Raw genomic sequence first — 17263 nt, forward strand, 5'->3', positions numbered from 1 at the left:
GGACTCTAGTCACAGTCACTGTTAATAAGTGACTCTTTATAAGAGCTGAAAAATCAGAACAGAAACTATTCTGTATCATTTTTTTTCTTTTCTTCAGGAAGCACGGTGATTCCCAGAGAAGGGGTCAAAACACGGACAGATATGTTGAATGTAGATGAAGCTGTATTCAAGAAACCAAAAGATTGTCTATGGGAACTCGAATCTAGGGGACAATAAACTAGGAAAACCTAGTTTTGGAAAACACAGCTTAGAATTGATGAGAAGGACAAAGGTCCAGGAAGCAATGACCAAGTAAGAATGTGGAAAGTCAAGAAGTTCAGAACTATGCAGAATATTGACAGCCATATAGGCTATAACTCAGGTAGACATAACAGATATTAATTACATTAAATGTTACATGTGGATTACTTAGACCTAGTAATCCTACGTCCAGTTAGCACTAGCGTGAACTAGCCAGCAATTGCACAAAATGGCTGTGTGAGTTATACCTCTGTTCTTGTAATAGTCTTTCTGTGAATTGTACATCTGAATCTAGTTGATGGTGTTGTGCTGGTCTGATCTCCTAGTGTGCTGTTAGTTGGAGCATGATGATCTATCTGAGATTCACATAATACATGTATCCAAACAATTCCAGCCAAAACTGACTCAACCTGGTCTAACTGTGAAATAACAATACAGGTTTGTCAGGATGACTCAAAAACACTATGCTTTAATGCATTTTACCCCTTCTCTTACTCAATATTTTTTTATATTACACATCTTTAACTAAGTGAATAAAATAACATAGTATTTTTCTTAACTGTGGCATTAGAACCATGGATACGAAGTACATCAGTTTTACAAATGTCAGCTTTGGAGAAAAAATTCAGTGCGATGTAATGACAGGCCATAAATAGCTACAAATACTGTACATTGCACTTTTATTATGATAAAATTGTGAAGAAAAGGGAGAAAGATAAAAATATACAGAAAAATATTCTAAATGTTAAAATGTTACAACTCTATTAAAACTCTACTGCCACTATAAAGCACCAGGCTGGCTTAGCAGAGACATATATAAATTAAAAATAAAATTTTATATCCGGATTTCTGTAAAGCTGCTTTGTGACAATGTCCATTGTTAAAAGCGCTATCAAAATAAAACTGAACTGAATATATTTGCAGTTTCATCCTAGGATGGGAGAACATCTCATTTTTCATATTGGTTTTGAGTATATGGCTGTGGTCTAATAATTCTCAGCATTAAAGCATTAGCGTGGATGGAAATGTTTTTTTTCAGAATCTGAGGTTAATAAGCTTGATATTGGATTACCTCTCCATCCATTATGTAGGTTCTTTGTGCACACTTTCATACTTATATGTACTTTCAGTGTAAAGTGATTCCATAAATACATTATTCATCTCACTGCTAGGGTTAATAAAGTAATACACTGAATGGGCATAATGTAGGGAAATTTCAGTCAGTTGTCAAACTGTACTGTATGTAGTTTCAAACAAAACATGACATTATTATTTGTCAGTTATTATGTCTGTATGATATTTTGACAGCTAACAGCTAAGGGGCTAAGGGTTGTTTAAAAGTTCTGATCATGTGCTATTTTGAATGTGATTTTATTTGCTTTGGTATTGCCTTTTAAAGGGCCACGATTTACACTGTATTAAATTCAAAATAATCTTGTGAATTATTTAGATTTTATTGTTACATCCTTAGAAGGTACATGATTTCATTAATAGTTATATTCAGGCTTATTTGATAGACACGTTTATTTATTTATTTATGTTGATATTTATTTTATTCTATAATAAGTCTGTTTCCCTCTTTGATACAAAAGATGTGCTGCTCAAATGTTGTGTAATTCTAATTGTGTAAGTGGTAAATTGCAGCATACAATTTCCATCACTTCACAAAATGTATTGTCTATTTATTTATCTGTAAAATTACAAATAACATATTTATTTGTCTACAAATTTCTTGGAAAATCTCACTGAGAGCTAGTTCATATTTAACTTCCTGTTTTTTTTTCAGCTATGAATGGTGCAACCCATACCTACCTACCTCAGCTTTGCTGTAGTGTATATCCATGTGAATTTCATATTAAGCTCTTTCATATCAAGCTCATAAGGATAATCACACTGCCACTATCAATAGTTCTCTACATGAGTTAAAAAGATGTGTAAGGCTATGCTGTGAAAGGTACTGTACCATGAGTCTCCATATTCATAGACACACTTTTGTTATTAATGCAGCAGTGGGTTTTCAAACATTTTTCATTTCAAAATTACATATGGAATATTGCCACAAGCTATTACAGGTTTTAAATTTAAATTTAAAGTTAAGGCATTATAGGCTATGTTAGTTGTTTCTGGAGATGCATGTACAGGAATTGCCACTTAGCTTGTTTTTATGGCATTGGGTAACTTTGCCTCCTCACAGCTCCACAATCACCAGTTGGATCCTGAGCTTGGGTTACTGTCTGTGCAATGTTTTGCATGTTCTTCCCACGTTCACGTGTTTCCTCTGGGTTCCCTGGGTTCCTCACACTGTCCAAAAACACGTAGATAGCCAGATTGGCTAATCTAAATTGCCCTTAGGTGTGAATGCATGTGTATCCATGGTGCCCTCCCATCTCTACCACATCCTCCTGCCTTGCACCTATCTGGGTCTACTGTGACCCTGACTAGTATACAGATGAAGATGAATGAAAAAATTCAATATATAGTCAGGGTATATTTGTTGATGTCTGACTTTCTACCTTCTGGAATGAAGGTTAGAAAGTCACATGATACAGATCTGTTAGAATATGTAGAAAATTCTCTCTTGTTTTTAACTATTTAACCAATATTGTACAAGTGTCATACTTTACCTTACCTCTAGGATGGCAGTGGCTCATGACCATAGATTTTGGTGGGGCAGGACGACACTTATAACATAGGCTCAAACAAAATTAAGTCGAGAAGCTGTCACAATTGACTTATGCTATAATCTACTATCTAGTAAACTAGTAATAGGCAGTTGACAACATAGTCATCCAGCATACAGTTCAGCAGCTCGTTTTGAGCAGTTTTAGACATACTTTTGTTTAACCACATAAAAGACCAGAAAGTATGCCTAAAATTGGCCACTGGAAAATAAAGACATTTTCTTCTTTTTCTCAGCTTTTCTCAGTGTGTGAAATACTTGTTTCCCCCGCATTTCTGATGTACAGACATTACTCCATAATCACTTTCCCAATCTTTGCAATACATCCTATAGTTGAAATAGTTTTGTACATCACAGACTCACTGTTTGCACTTACATTTTCTATTTTGTGGAAATTGATTAGATTTAATTCCAATTATTTGCTATAAAACAAGATCTTGGAGGCTGAGAGTATTTTTTAAACTAGCTTGTCATTAACTATGTCTGAGGTTCCTCTTCCACTGAAAAGTGAGTGTGGGACAGAGAGTATCCCTGCCCCAATGGACTTCTATTAGTGCTTGTTGCAGTTCCCATTTTTGACCACTAGGTGCATTAATAACTCTATTAAAGCCAGCAGCACCCTGCAACGAGAAAGGTGAGCAAATCAACTTAACATCGGGTTATATCTGTCAAATAGTGACACTTTTTAAAATCGTTGGTCACTCAAAAGAGGTCATTAGTATTTAAACTAATTTTAAATGTAAAATGAATGAAGTTGGGAATGAAGACATTAGAAGACTGAAGATTAATGTTTGTTAAACGACTGATACAAATGGTGGGCCTCTGCCCCACCTGCCTCTATGGACAAGCCGCCACTGCTCAAGGGGTTGAGAAAGATGCACTTAGCCCCATCGTCTATCACCCCTATATGCAGTTAGCCCCATCGTCTATCACACTTTGTACCAGTCCATCTCACTCAAGTGGAACTTCAAGCCTACATGTAATTCCAACCAGCACCAGCATTCCTCTCACACCAATTTTGAAGAGAGATTTGAGATGACAAGCTCTGCGGTGAGGAGATGTGTGGGTCAGCCAGTTAATGCAGAATATTAAACATGCAGCACCATTTCACAGAGACACTGCTGCTCATTTCAGGCGACAGATACAGTACATCTTACTTCTTCCTCCTGCCCTCATTGTGTCTGCTCTCACACTGTTCCACTGCTGCACTGTGCTCATTTCTGACCAGTCTCTGTGGCTTGGACCTTTCCATTCCTCGTATTGTTAGCAGTCTCCCTGGAGAATCGGCTTGCCTACGTCAATAGATATGGATGATCAAATTGAGAAAGAGGCAACAACACAATGTTGTAACAATAATCAGATTATCATCCAGCTAATACTCTTTGGATATTAGAAGCTTTACAAGATATGTTCTTTGAGGAGTAAAACCTTCGCTATTACTGGGAGAGCTAGAAAAGCTCCAATCCTATTTAACATTGGGACCATTAATCCTGCAGTCTGTGTTGTAAAGCTGCTGCTGTAACTTCATACATGAAACTATAGATTATTACACCAAACAAGCTGAGACAAGTAATTATCTTTTTCTGCATTAATTCCCTTATAGCAAAGTTACACATGTGAATAATTACACAATTAATATATATACATTTTTCCACATGTGGTTTTTAAACAATAAAAATGCTATGTGACATTTTTCACATGTGAATTTTCAGATGTATTGCATGTGTTTTTATTTTTTACATGTGATCATACAGTATTATATCATATTATTCAAATGATGTCACATGGATTCAACTGAGTTCGGATTTCATTTTCAGGGCATAACATAGTGAAATGCACCTTCACATATTTTTCATGTGATCACATAGTACTCATGTAATCACCTGTGAAAAAGATGATCACATAAAATTGTATGTGATTTTTCCATAATCGTTGTCTATTACATTGGTTCCTGCTCAGACCACATGAAGAAGAAATCACGTTATTCTTACTGAATGATCCCAGTCACAGAGCCATTATTTTGGTTGTATTTTGGTTGTAATGTGTTTTAATATTCATGCTCAAGCTGAATCATTCTTCTAGCTTTTAGGAAAAAAATTATTTCATGTTAGACCTTTTGAGGAAGACTAAACACGAGCAGAGACATCAATTGCACCACTCTTTAATATTTTTGCTGATTAATTCTGCCGAAAAACATTCTCACCTGGAAAAAAAATAGGCTAGTTAAAAACTTTTTGCAGTTTGAAAATAGCTGATGCAAAATAATGAGTCTAGGTTTAATTAGCGGAGCTACGTTTGTGGATGATAAACAAGTAAATGATTAAATCTGCTGACAGTCTGCTCTGGTAGATGCAGGGCAGCTCGAGCTTGTGAGGACTATCTGACTCCATGGGTCCTTGTTGCCATGGAGACAGTGCTGGTGACTGACTATCTTCCTATTGGCACGTTTTTTAGATTTGTGCCAGTGATAGCTGCAGATATCTGTCTGCCATGCATAGAGTGGGTGGCAGGAAATAGAGCATTGATCACTGTGTAATACCCGCCAGTGTGTGGAGACACTCTCTGATCAAATCACAAGGTGACATAGAGATTTTATTCATAAAGCACCAAACTCACGTCTTCACGTCCTCAAGCAAAAACAGAGAAAAGACAAACTTGAACTGGGTTATGTCGTAGGATGGCAGAGCTGTTGGAAATGAAAAGCTTCCTGTTCATCATATTCTGCATCTTTATTTTTTGTCCTGTTGTATGTCATATATATTCCATATATGACATACATATAGTTATGACATCTATTATATTTTCTTTTTTTTTTTTTTACAATAGAGAAACAACATAGAGATGACACACTATTTGGTTTCTAAGTAGAAGCATTTTTGTTAAATAGTGGCATATAAATCTTTTTTTTTTAATCTTCTTCAATGCCTCTTTAAATCAACATCCCAACGACAGTCATTATATCATTTCATAATTTATTCACATTGTATTTTCAGGTATCCAGTGTTCTGAATTCTGTCATTTCAAGTTCTTGCTGTAGTCCACAATGCAGTTACAGAGTTTAGAGAGTAAGTCTCGTGTCAGTAAAAGGGAAGTGAGGGTGAAGGAATAGACCTTCATGGATTTTAGTGTTTCATTGTTTCCAACTCCACTGTTTGTGTTAGTTTAATTCTTCAGTTCTATGAATTTATCCAATCAGCTCTTAGAGGCTGTGAGACTGGACAGACCTTTAGGCTCAGTGGAAAGGTGGCAGTCTCTCTCTCTCCTGATAAGTGAATTGTATAAAGCAGCCCCCTGCTCCTTTTTTAACTCATGAGTGGACTGGACATGCTGATGCTCTGGTCTTCCAGTGGATTTGGACGAACTGGACGAGTGGTGCACACGCTCCTTCCCTGATCCCAGTACAGTTATAGAGATGACAGTCTTTGCCATGGTGGACTCTGTACGTGGTCCCAAAGCTGTCGTGTAAGTGACAAGACTTTTGTGTTTGGTTTGATTTCCCAGTGCTTGTGACCCCTGGCTGCAATTTGACAACGACCCTATTTCAGTCTCTGAATTGATAGTTTGGCTAGCAAAAGCTCCATCCTTATAACGCAACACCTTGGTGCTTCGATCCTCGGCCCTGTCCTCCGGGTTAGATGCCTGAACAGAGGGGATGATGGGAACAGAGCAGGCACGGTGAGATGGAGGAGGAAATGCTGTTCCCTGATCCAGACGAGTACAAGGAACATCACCCAGGGTCAACCTTTCTCTGGAATTGGCAAAGGCTTCAGTCTGCATATTCAGAAAGGAGTGGTTGTACTGATTACCTTCAGTTTGGGAGCGACACCTAGAGAGAGAAAATAGAGTGTGGATTAGCCCTTCTGTGAAGTATGTTTTCCCTTTTCTTGACTCTTTTTCACTTATCCCACTGGAGAAACCACTCTGACTCAGAGAACATGGTGTGCATAATTTATTCCCAAATCATCTTCGCAGTAGGGAATTGACTTTCAGGTAGTGGTAATGTAAAAATCTCTGTGTAATTGTTCATAATCCACAAGTCAGACTACCTTCCTTTGACAGCATTAACATTAACTCTGGAGTTTCTCCCACCTGTGAAACCTTATCTGAAATTTAAGTCATTAGTATCAAAGCTTGAGTGTCCCTTACCTGGGCCTGTGAACTGATGAAAACATATTTGGACTACTTCATTTGAAGGATGGCTTTTCAATTTCCATGCTCAGATGCCTTATCAGACCCTACACACCTTGTCCGACAACAGCCCGAAGAACCTAGATAGCACACAGCTCTAAACTGGGACAGCTCCCTGGAATAATGAACATGGTTCCTGGGATGTGCCCAAAAGACCAAAGCAGGTTATTCAAAGTTTGTGTCAAGTAAAGTCCCAGAGACTCCTGCCTGCTCTTTATCTGTCATGGTTTTTAAGGGAGCACAACTGCAGGACCTCGACCCAATTACCTACTCTTCTAACTCTAGCCATCCACATACAACATTATGGGAGGGTAAAAATATTCAGAATTTCAATGAAGTATAACAGAAGAAGCCTTAGTGTTAAAGAAATATTGACTAATAAAACAGATATGGTTGCCCTAAACACTAACTCACAGAGTTATTATTTGATAGTAAAGCCTAATAACAGGGTATAAAACAGTTCTGTTTCATAAAGGACATGCTAGTGGCAGTTTAACCTGCCAGATCGACACATAAATATCCAGACTATTCCCAATATATCCGTTATATAAGGATCTACTTTAACAGGATCATATCTGTCTCCTATTCTCATCACTGTCTTTATTTCTCACTGTTCTTTTCTTTCTCTCTTGCACTCTTCCTTTCTGTAACCATGTTCCCGGAGACCAGAGGGTGTCTCCATGGCAACAGGGGAGGTTTAGGGGTGATGTTGATGTTTTAAGGTTGTTAAGTCTAGAAATAGGTCAGTGCAAGCTTGCCTGCCTTTCCCTGGCCCTAGCACCAACTCACCAAAAACAGGGTATAAATTTATCAGTTCTTAATTATGAATAATAGTAATAATAACTGAAGATCAGCAACAGCATTATCAAGCATTGGTGCAGGAAGAAAGTCTGATTCATGTAAATACTTATATTAATTTCTAAAAGAGTATCCTACTGCTCAGACACAGACCCGAGTTTCACTGTGTGTATGCATGTGTCTTAGTGCTGAGACATGGGGAAGAGCTCATCAAAACCCTTGAAGGCAAAAATTCCAAAGTGCACGGTTTTACGAATGCAAATTATGGAAATAGGGCAAAATAAAAGAGCTGGTTGTGAGATGAGTTTATGACTCGCTGTGAAGTTGGATCATGTTGACAGCAGTTGAAAATCTCTTGTGTAAGCACTTCATACTCAGAGGCTTTAATGTTACTGAGGCAATTTTTATTTGCAATCTTAACTTTTAGCTTTAGACTCTCTCACCGAACCACGTCTTATCATGTCTGACTTATTTGTAATACTTTAGAGAAATTTTATAAGTGCGAATAAATTCATCAAAGAGTGGAGAGACCTTCTATATATACATACATACATACCGTCTCAGAGATTCTAATGTAGCATCTGTGGACTCCACCTCTCGGAGATGTTTGTAGCTATGAATAGAATCCTTTGATCCTCCAGTTAGATAGTTTCCCGCTCTAGAGATGGGTGGTGTCCATCGTGACACTGGTTGATGATTGGATATCTTCTGTTTTGCAGCAGGACTAAAGCAAACAGAGACAAAACTGAAAGGAGAACGCAGCTAAAATAGCTTAAAAGATAGCATTATTAGACACTCAGACAATCTGGTCTTATACTTTTTTTTTATTATAAAATGAAATACATTTGAAATCTATGTTTGCTAAATGTGTACGTGTATGACTGAAAAACACATAGCTGAATTGTTACAAAGCAGAATAGTTCATTATACATAATTTGCAATCTGCTAGGCTGAAGAATGCCAATTATACGTTCAGTTCATGTGCCTCCTGCCAGCTATAAATCATAAGTGAGTTCTGAATCATTTTTTTTGGAGGTCATTGAGAAATGCATTTTAACAGAATTAATTACAATATAGAATACTTACACAAAAATTCTTTTTAGCATTATTTATCTATGTACTTGAATGTATGAGCATATGGTGACATAGGAGCTGATTAATTCTCCTCTATTCTCATCTATATGCATTGGAAGAGGAAGAAAGCAAGATAGGGAGGGAAAAAAAAGGAAAATACCTGCAACTTTTTGCCATAGCCAGACTGCTGCTCTGATTGGGTGAAGAGACTTTGGAATCATTGGATCCTATACAGTGGCCTGGTGTTGGGGATGACCCATGGGCTTTGCAGCACTGTGGTAAGGAGATGACAGGTGATATGTTTCTAAAGGTTAAACGGTACTGCTGTGACACTGCTCTGCTTTGTAGGACTTCACTTCCACATTCTCCTGTCTTTCAATAGATCTATCCTTCAATTTCTTTCAGTCTCCCACACACACACACACACACACACACACATGTGCGCTCTTGACTCTTCAGTGCCAAAGATGGAATAGTGGATTATAGACTAAGCAGTGAGACAGAATGTAGTTCATTCAGTGATATATGTCCCCTCAGCGAGAGGAGAGCCACTTTAATTAGTCGTTACATTTAAACAGCAGATTAAGAGAGACACTCTCTGATTACACTCCCTGTCGACTTTCTTGGTCCTTCTGCATGAGTCGGGAACTAATCCCAGACAAGATTACATTAATGGATTCCTAAAGAATTTATTTCATTCTCTTTTTTCTCCCTCAAAATTAAAACCATTATCTTGCAACTGGCCAGAACATGGAGGCTATTCCGAAAGCAGTCTGAGATGCCCCCTAAAGTCATCTGAGTTACCAGATAATGCTCTTATTCTAGTAAGTGACACACGATTGCCTCCATTGTCCTGTGGAATATCATTAAAGCTACAGGGTTTCACTTAAAACTAGTGTGAAGCCTTGCAGCTGATAAAGTGTGTCATCCTAACACTTGTACCTCCTCAGGGACCTGTTAGCATTTTTATTCTCTCCAGCAGGAAAATTGGATCATTTCTGGCCACCCTCTCAAATCCTCAGCTGGGTGAGAATGCTCTACCGGGAACAGAGCTACTGGTCTCACCAGTATAATTGCAGGAACTTTTTGAGAGTTTGGAACATGTAGATTCACACTCACTTGAAAACACAGTGCCAGACATGCAGGCCTTTTGGGACAATCTTTTCTATACAATTGTATATTAGTGTATTTGAGCAAATTATACATTTTGATGACCTATAGGTGGAGATGTATTACTGTGCTAACATTTTACTTAAGGGCGGTGTTAATGTAGCTATATAAAATCTACACAAGGCCTTCATGATAACTCACATATGGCTACAATAACATTGTAAAGCATAAAGCCTTAAAGACTGCTTTTGCCATGAGATCAAAAGTGAGGCTTGAGTGAAGTTATAGATTTTTGTTTACAATAATTTGAATTATATTACAATGTTATGAGAGCTGATTTTTTAATTCAGTTTAGCTCTAATATTACTGATGGCTGTAATTCCAATCACAGGTTTATAGTAATGTGCTTATTCTAATATGTTATCATTCCCATATAATCAGATTTGAAAAAACATGTTATTTATCAATTAAAAATGTATAATCATGGTGACACGTTTTGTACGGAGACATTTATTTAACATTTATAGGAGTTTTCAGAGTCAGTGCTCTGTAACAGTCAGTAAGCTTTCCGCCACGGGTCAGTCTTCAGGACAGAGGACTTTGTGCTTTTCCGCTTTCTTAATAACATGACAATGATTTTTTTTGTCTTGTTATCTTCAAGAGAGAGAAAAAAGAGAGTCTAAGAGGTACCTTACCACTGAGAGGTAAGTGATTACAAGGAACTAACTTGTTCTGTGAATGTTCCACAACAATAAATGTAACTATAACCAGTTGTCATTTATTAATAAACTGAATAACCTGTCATTTATTAATAAATTGAACAAAGAGGAAAGCTGTGGTAAATTGCTGTGGTAAGAGTAATAACATTAATTATGACCTCAAGTGATATAGCAGAGTTGGAGGAATTGTCACAGGCAGAATTCACACACCATGCTGACAGTGTTGACATTTCTTTTCTTTTTTTTAATATCTGGTTTAGGCTACACCCACTTTGGGCTTAATTTGGGTTTGAATACAGATATGGATATTGGGAGCACTGAACAGATACAAATAGTTCCATTACATCCATAATCAGTTGTCATAAAGACCTTATGTAGGTGTCATGTAGGATTATGAACATCATTACCATTACTGTGTAAAATAGTGAGGAAATAAAGAATCCTTAAGCTTAATCCTTTTGTACCCTGCAAACCCAGCACTGTACATGTGGACCTGAACTGTCATTATCCTTTGGCCATAGAAGAATGTACTGCTTAGATCTATCAAAGCAAAAGAAAAAAGGACAGATTTACTTCTATTTCGACACAGCTCTTCTGTACAGCAGCTTTTTACAGCAGCAAGGTAAACTGCTGATCAAATGGATGTGATGTTTACTCAGAGCTATATGCACTGCTATTTCTGTCAGTGTGAGGGATCATTGGTTCTGGTGAGAGCCATGGAGGGAACCATTCCCTGAGCTGCCTACTGACCAATTGTATTCATTACACATGACTGTTATACAGAGAATGCATTTTGAGGTCTCTCGCAGTCACACATGGGGGGGCTTGATTTCCCACCATCTACATACTACATAGCTGATATGCATGGAAAAGAAGGTGACACATTGCTCAGTACATATCTTTCAACACATAAAAAAAATCTCCTACTGAAGCTGAAGTAAGCGTCCCAGATATTTCACCTTTTGATGCTGGAGGTCATAATCAATCCTGGGGCTGGATTTGGACATGAGTCGGGAAGCAATGATACTGCAGTCCCTCAGAGTGCGGATCTCAGTTTGATGGGCTCTAGGCTTTCCTCTTTGTCTCCTGAAACATATTAATCAATTATAATCATGTGCTTTCTAATAAAGACATGCTAATGTTTCTTTTGTTTAGTTTCTCTGATGAGGACAAAATGATCTGTTTCATTATTACAACTCTGATCCAAATGTCATGTAAATTCAAATATCACGTTTACAGTCATGGTTGGTTTGTCTGTTTCTGTATAATTAGATAGTAATATGCAAACTCTTGACAAGCAATGTGAGCATATTATCAATTATATATTTTCATGTCTACATATTTTCTGGAATGAGACATAGATGATGTTTTGGTCCCAATTTACACTGAATGGTAGTTTTGCATGGCACATAAATGGCACAAAAAGGGCATAAACCAATAGGAATGTTTGGGATGGGTTATTCCAATAGGAATTCACTGGCATAAAGCCTGCTTTCTTCAGTTTCAATGTCAGATTGACATAACACCTGAATCAAGTGACATTTTGTTCATATAATGACAATATGATGATAGCTTTCTATGTAGCTCAGTGTACTAGTTCTATGTTAGAGAAACATAATGGTGATGATGTTTCTCTAAAATAGAGAAACATAATGGTGATGATGTGCCATAGCTTTCCAGGTGAGGTTAACTGGAAAATCCAACAAAGCTAAGCACTCCTAAAAGATGCTCTAAAGTGTTTCCTGCACTCGGCACTTGGTAATAGTAACGACATGAAAACACTGCTGTATAACACTGTTCTATAGCTATGCTTTAACAATAAGTACAGTACGTTTTATACTGTATATTTTCTCTGATCCTACATTAAGGTGTGCTTCTTCTTATTATTAACAAGATTTTTATTAATAGTTATGACAATACCATACAACTGACTGCAAATCAGAGTGAGTTTGATGTTATCACCATGATGTGAGTATACTGAGCTACATTTAGTTATTATAATGTTCTAACATAAGCCCAGCCAACTTGCATGAAAGCAGTCTTTTTGACTGCTGATTCCTATTTTATAAATGTTTATTTAGAATTATGTCAGCAGTCATGAATGGTTTATGCAGGTGTCATGAAGCCCTATGACTACTACCCTTAAATAAAGTATTACCAGCAAGAACTTTAGTTTTGTGAATAAACTTATACTCTGGTTGGTTCTGGTTTCAGTAATATATGTTAAAGACTCACTTGTTCCTGCAGTAAAGAGCCATGCAGGCCAAACCCAGCAAGCTGATCCCCATGGCGATGCTGAAGATTGACAAGATCTGCTTCTGGTAGGTCTCTCCACTCTCTGATAAGACAGACACAATAAGGGTCCAAAGTTAATTCTCTGTGTAAATTTGTCCTCTCTCCTCTCTCTGCTGGTCTGTATTGACTGAACAAAATAATTTTTTACTTACAGGTGTGTGAAAGTTTAATATCGAGGGGTCTGGAAGTACTATAGCTAATTTCAATTATTAGACATAATGGCAATACATAGAATATGTCCTCATCTGGCTTATATACTTTCCTCTTGTTTATCCAGAGATATTTGTTAATTAAATTGTGCTAATGATTTGTATAGAGAAAGCCATCTATAGTGATGAGCCAGTGTTTGTCTACTTTCATTATCTGCCTTGCTGTCTCTGTCACTCTCTCTTTGTTTTTCTCTTATACACATCTTCAGAGGAAGTCAGTAGTCTAATGAATGCATGCAGCCCTGGCTGGCAGATGATGCCATTTCTCTGATGATCCCAGGGTAAAGATGCACTGGTCAGTAGTTTTATTGTTCTCACCATTACAAATATCTGGGGAACACAGTGATTCATAATTGCTGAAAATAAAGAGGTGCCTGAGAAAAACAGTTCTGTGCTGGATTTCTTGGTTGTGTTTACATCCCTCCTGTCAGTCATGTTATAGTCATGCCCCCATTTTTACTGCTAAAAAATGCAAAGATGGCAGAATTCAATGTTAAAGAGGGCTCGTTGGCAGTTACTATTTTTGTAGGCAAAAAGCACAATCTGCTGCCATAAAAGTGCACTAATGCCAAAAGAAATAAATGAGTAAAACTGGGAGCTGTTTTCGAAAGAGGGATGCTTTCCAAGATAGATAAAATGGCTGACATCTAAGAGAATAAAACTTGATGTTGACTTCCACCAACATGGAGGAAACCTGGGGAAGTTAAAACTGGGCATTCCAAACCATCCACAAATCAGTAAGCTATCTGCCATGTTTATAGTTGTCACAACTGGCAAACTAGAATGAGATGATGGAACTAACTAGCTACTGACCTAATGTGGATGAAGGTGAATGATTGCGCAGTTCCCTTATAAGGTAGCTGCAATGTAAAATTTGGGATTTTGTGGTAGGTAACTCAGTACACAATGCAAAAAGGGCAAGTTGACAAGTTTTATAGCAGAGTCATCAACAGGTGGAACACAGTCCAGATGCTGTCTCAGAAAAATATTTCAGTCAAAAACAGATCAATTCAGAGTCTGTGACTCTAGTCAGTAGTGGTACCATGAAGTGCCAGTGCAACACAAAACATAATCACTAAATTAATAAACTCAGGCCTACAGAATATGGATAGATTATGTACTAAAACTACTACTGTACTGGTCACTTGACGTTTTGTTGACAGTCTAGATGATTTTTTGTCTGTTCGTAGAGGGTCTATAGTGGAATATGGCAGGTCTTGTAGGGTTAATGTTAATGGTCATTTGTAAATATTCTTAACTTAGTAACTTAGTAGTAATTATTCTTCGACTTGTGAGCATATCACTTGTAGTTCATATAGTAACAAACTATTCATCATATCTGCCAGTGATTATGAAAGGAGAAAGTGGCTCTGAATGACAGTATTAAATGTGTAGTGAGTTGTGAGGCAGGAGATCTCATCTCCTTCCTCTCTCTGTCTTTCTGTCTACATATTTCTTTCTTTCACAGACAGACACACATATTATAAAATGGCTGTGACGAGGCTCATTTAAGATCCAGATTAAAATCACTGAAGAGTAATACATATCCATTCCTCTCCTTTTCCTCCCCTCGTCTCCCTCTGTCTCACTTTGAGGATGTTTGAAGTGGAGGTACTAAAGCAGACATGTGAACCTAGGCTAATAGAAAACTTCAGTAGATTCACTCATAGAATACTTTCAAGCAAATGACAGAGAGCAGTGGGCGTATGGGAGTGCGGGTGTAGAAAAATGGAAATGACTTCTATCACAGGCAAAAAAAAGATAGCCAGTGACAGACAGAAAAGTGAGGAAAAAAACAGCTTCTATAAAAAAATCCTCTTTAGTGCAGTTTATGGCTCCTGTTTGTTGACACTGCTTAAAATCCGCGGCTACTCCAGTTTGTCAGTAAAGGCAGCCACTTATCCTATCGGCTGTGTGGTATTTCTTATCCCAAGAGTCACATTATACAATGTGCAACCTCAGCAAGTGATATACCTTTGGGCTTAACAGGTACTAACTGGGACACATAAAAAAAACAACAAAACACACACCCACACCCACCCCTACACACACACACACACACACAACAAAATATACAGACACAGAGACACACAGGTAACATGTACACACACCTGCATAACTTGCATCACCCAAACAGAGGCTGCAGGTACAGCAGGTACTCTGTCCTCACATTACCTAGCTCATCCACTACCTGTGTTTCCATGGTGACACTGGGGCCGCAGTCAGAAGTTTTTGTGATTAGGCATGCACTTTAGTGCACATTAATTTTGTGCAAATGAAGCCCATCTGAATCGTATGTGCTCTGTAGCTGGCAATCCTCAACAACGCTACTGTCAACATTCTCACTGGGGGGGAAAGGACTGTAGGCTCGCTCACTCCCCTGCTGCTCAGAAGAGTGCCAGCCATCCACATAGTAATCACACGATACGGCTGAGTGGTCCTTGACAAAGTCAGGAGGTAAAACAACACAGGTGCACACCCTCGGCACCCTTTGATTTGTAACACCGCTGTGTGGGAATGGGAAAACCTTGTGAAACAAGTGATAGCTAAAATGATAAATTGGTATGAATGAGAGAGGGTGCATGTGTTTTGTGAGATGAATAGTAATTACAGAAAGCATTTTTCCTTACCCATGAACTCGATGCCAAGCTCATCTGCTGCTGGAGGGAGAAACAGAGAAATAAGTGAGTGGGAAAAAAATCAAATGTATTTAGAATAATAGACACATACTTATAGCTTCTGCTACATTCTGATGAAGACAATTCAGAGCACTTGCAGCATAACAAAACTATTCAGTGTTATCAGCCAAAGAAACATATTTCTGTTGTACAATGATTGAACAACAAAAACAGGTTCGTTCCAGTCAGCCCAGGGGAAGGGAGGCAGAAAGTACACACATTGTTAAATAGCTTGCATAAAAAGTCCTGCTCAGCCTTTACCACTGCTTCTCGATTAGAATTACACTCCTGCACAGATTGCCTGTGGAAATAGGCTCTGCAAATGCCTTTGTTTCGCCTTCCACACCCAAGGGATGCTCATAATTGTCTCTGTTGGTCACAAGTTTTTATTCATTCCTCCATTTTTCCTGCTGTCTCCTCTTTAAAAATGTCTGCTCCAGTGGTGCATGTTAACGGATGACCAGCTTTCTAAATGCAGCTAGGGCTCATTCTCAGTCTCTCTCAGCCCCAGAACCTCAGGGTTTGATAAAGAGCTGAGCACTTGTGTTCTTTTGATCCGAACAGCACCCCTTTTTCACGGCACTGTAACATAATCTCATTTCAATTAAAGGTGAACCCTCACACATAATTGCTTTTCTGACAGAGGTGGTCTAAGGTTTTTACATAGACTGTGGCTTCCCAAGCTTGTTGAAAGATTATGTTTCATGGATATGCTAGACATAAAAAGAGGAAATCAAACACACAGACAGGAAACCATCTGTAAGCTGATAAATTGTAGGAATTAACAATGCCAAGGGATTATGAATATATTCATGCAGTAGTTAAACACAATTAGCATTAAATGATAACTATAATTCTAGCTGAGGCACATTAATGTAAGACAGCAGAAGAAGGAGCAGCTAAATAGACATTATGTGTTGTTCAGTGATGACAGTAGACAACAGATCACTGTAGGTTGAATATTAAACATTCAGTATGTAAGATTTTTAAAAGCATCAGGGCTTAGAACTGGTCAGATTGATTATATAAGAGGAAGTGACTGAATAAATACTCTTGTTTCTAAAGTAGCTTTAAAAAAAAAGCTAAAATGAAAGTACACTGATCAACCAGGGATATTCTCATACTTGAGAAGCATCACTATGCTGTGAAATGGACACAGTAGACAATGGCTGCAGAAGAGGAGTAAAAGAGTAGCTGATAGACTAGTGGCTCACCCTCCCTCCTGCTCAACTACTGCTTGATCAATAACAGAGGAAGCACACCCGTTTATTG

General features: G+C 37.9%; 1 protein-coding gene across 2 annotated transcripts in view; it reads right to left on the reverse strand.

Moving 5' to 3' along the window:
• Positions 1 to 4679: 4679 nt before the first annotated feature.
• The window catches only part of nrg3b (neuregulin 3b), a 138107-nt gene continuing 125523 nt past the window's right edge, over positions 4680 to 17263 (reverse strand). Inside the window, exons 4-9 of one of the 2 annotated variants that reach the window (XM_026914629.3) lie at positions 15944 to 15970; positions 13045 to 13147; positions 11769 to 11895; positions 9141 to 9253; positions 8463 to 8630; positions 4680 to 6746 (exon numbers count right to left, since the gene is read on the reverse strand). In XM_026914629.3, coding sequence (XP_026770430.3) covers positions 6113 to 6746; positions 8463 to 8630; positions 9141 to 9253; positions 11769 to 11895; positions 13045 to 13147; positions 15944 to 15970 — 1172 coding nt within the window. In that variant the 3' untranslated portion in view covers positions 4680 to 6112. Of the gene's footprint in view, positions 6747 to 8462; positions 8631 to 9140; positions 9254 to 11768; positions 11896 to 13044; positions 13148 to 15943; positions 15974 to 17263 lie in introns of both variants that reach the window. The other variant, XM_026914627.3, reaches the window with a different exon arrangement.

This window comes from Pangasianodon hypophthalmus, chromosome 12 (assembly GCF_027358585.1).
Source record: "Pangasianodon hypophthalmus isolate fPanHyp1 chromosome 12, fPanHyp1.pri, whole genome shotgun sequence".
In the NCBI taxonomy this organism is placed as follows: domain Eukaryota; kingdom Metazoa; phylum Chordata; class Actinopteri; order Siluriformes; family Pangasiidae; genus Pangasianodon; species Pangasianodon hypophthalmus.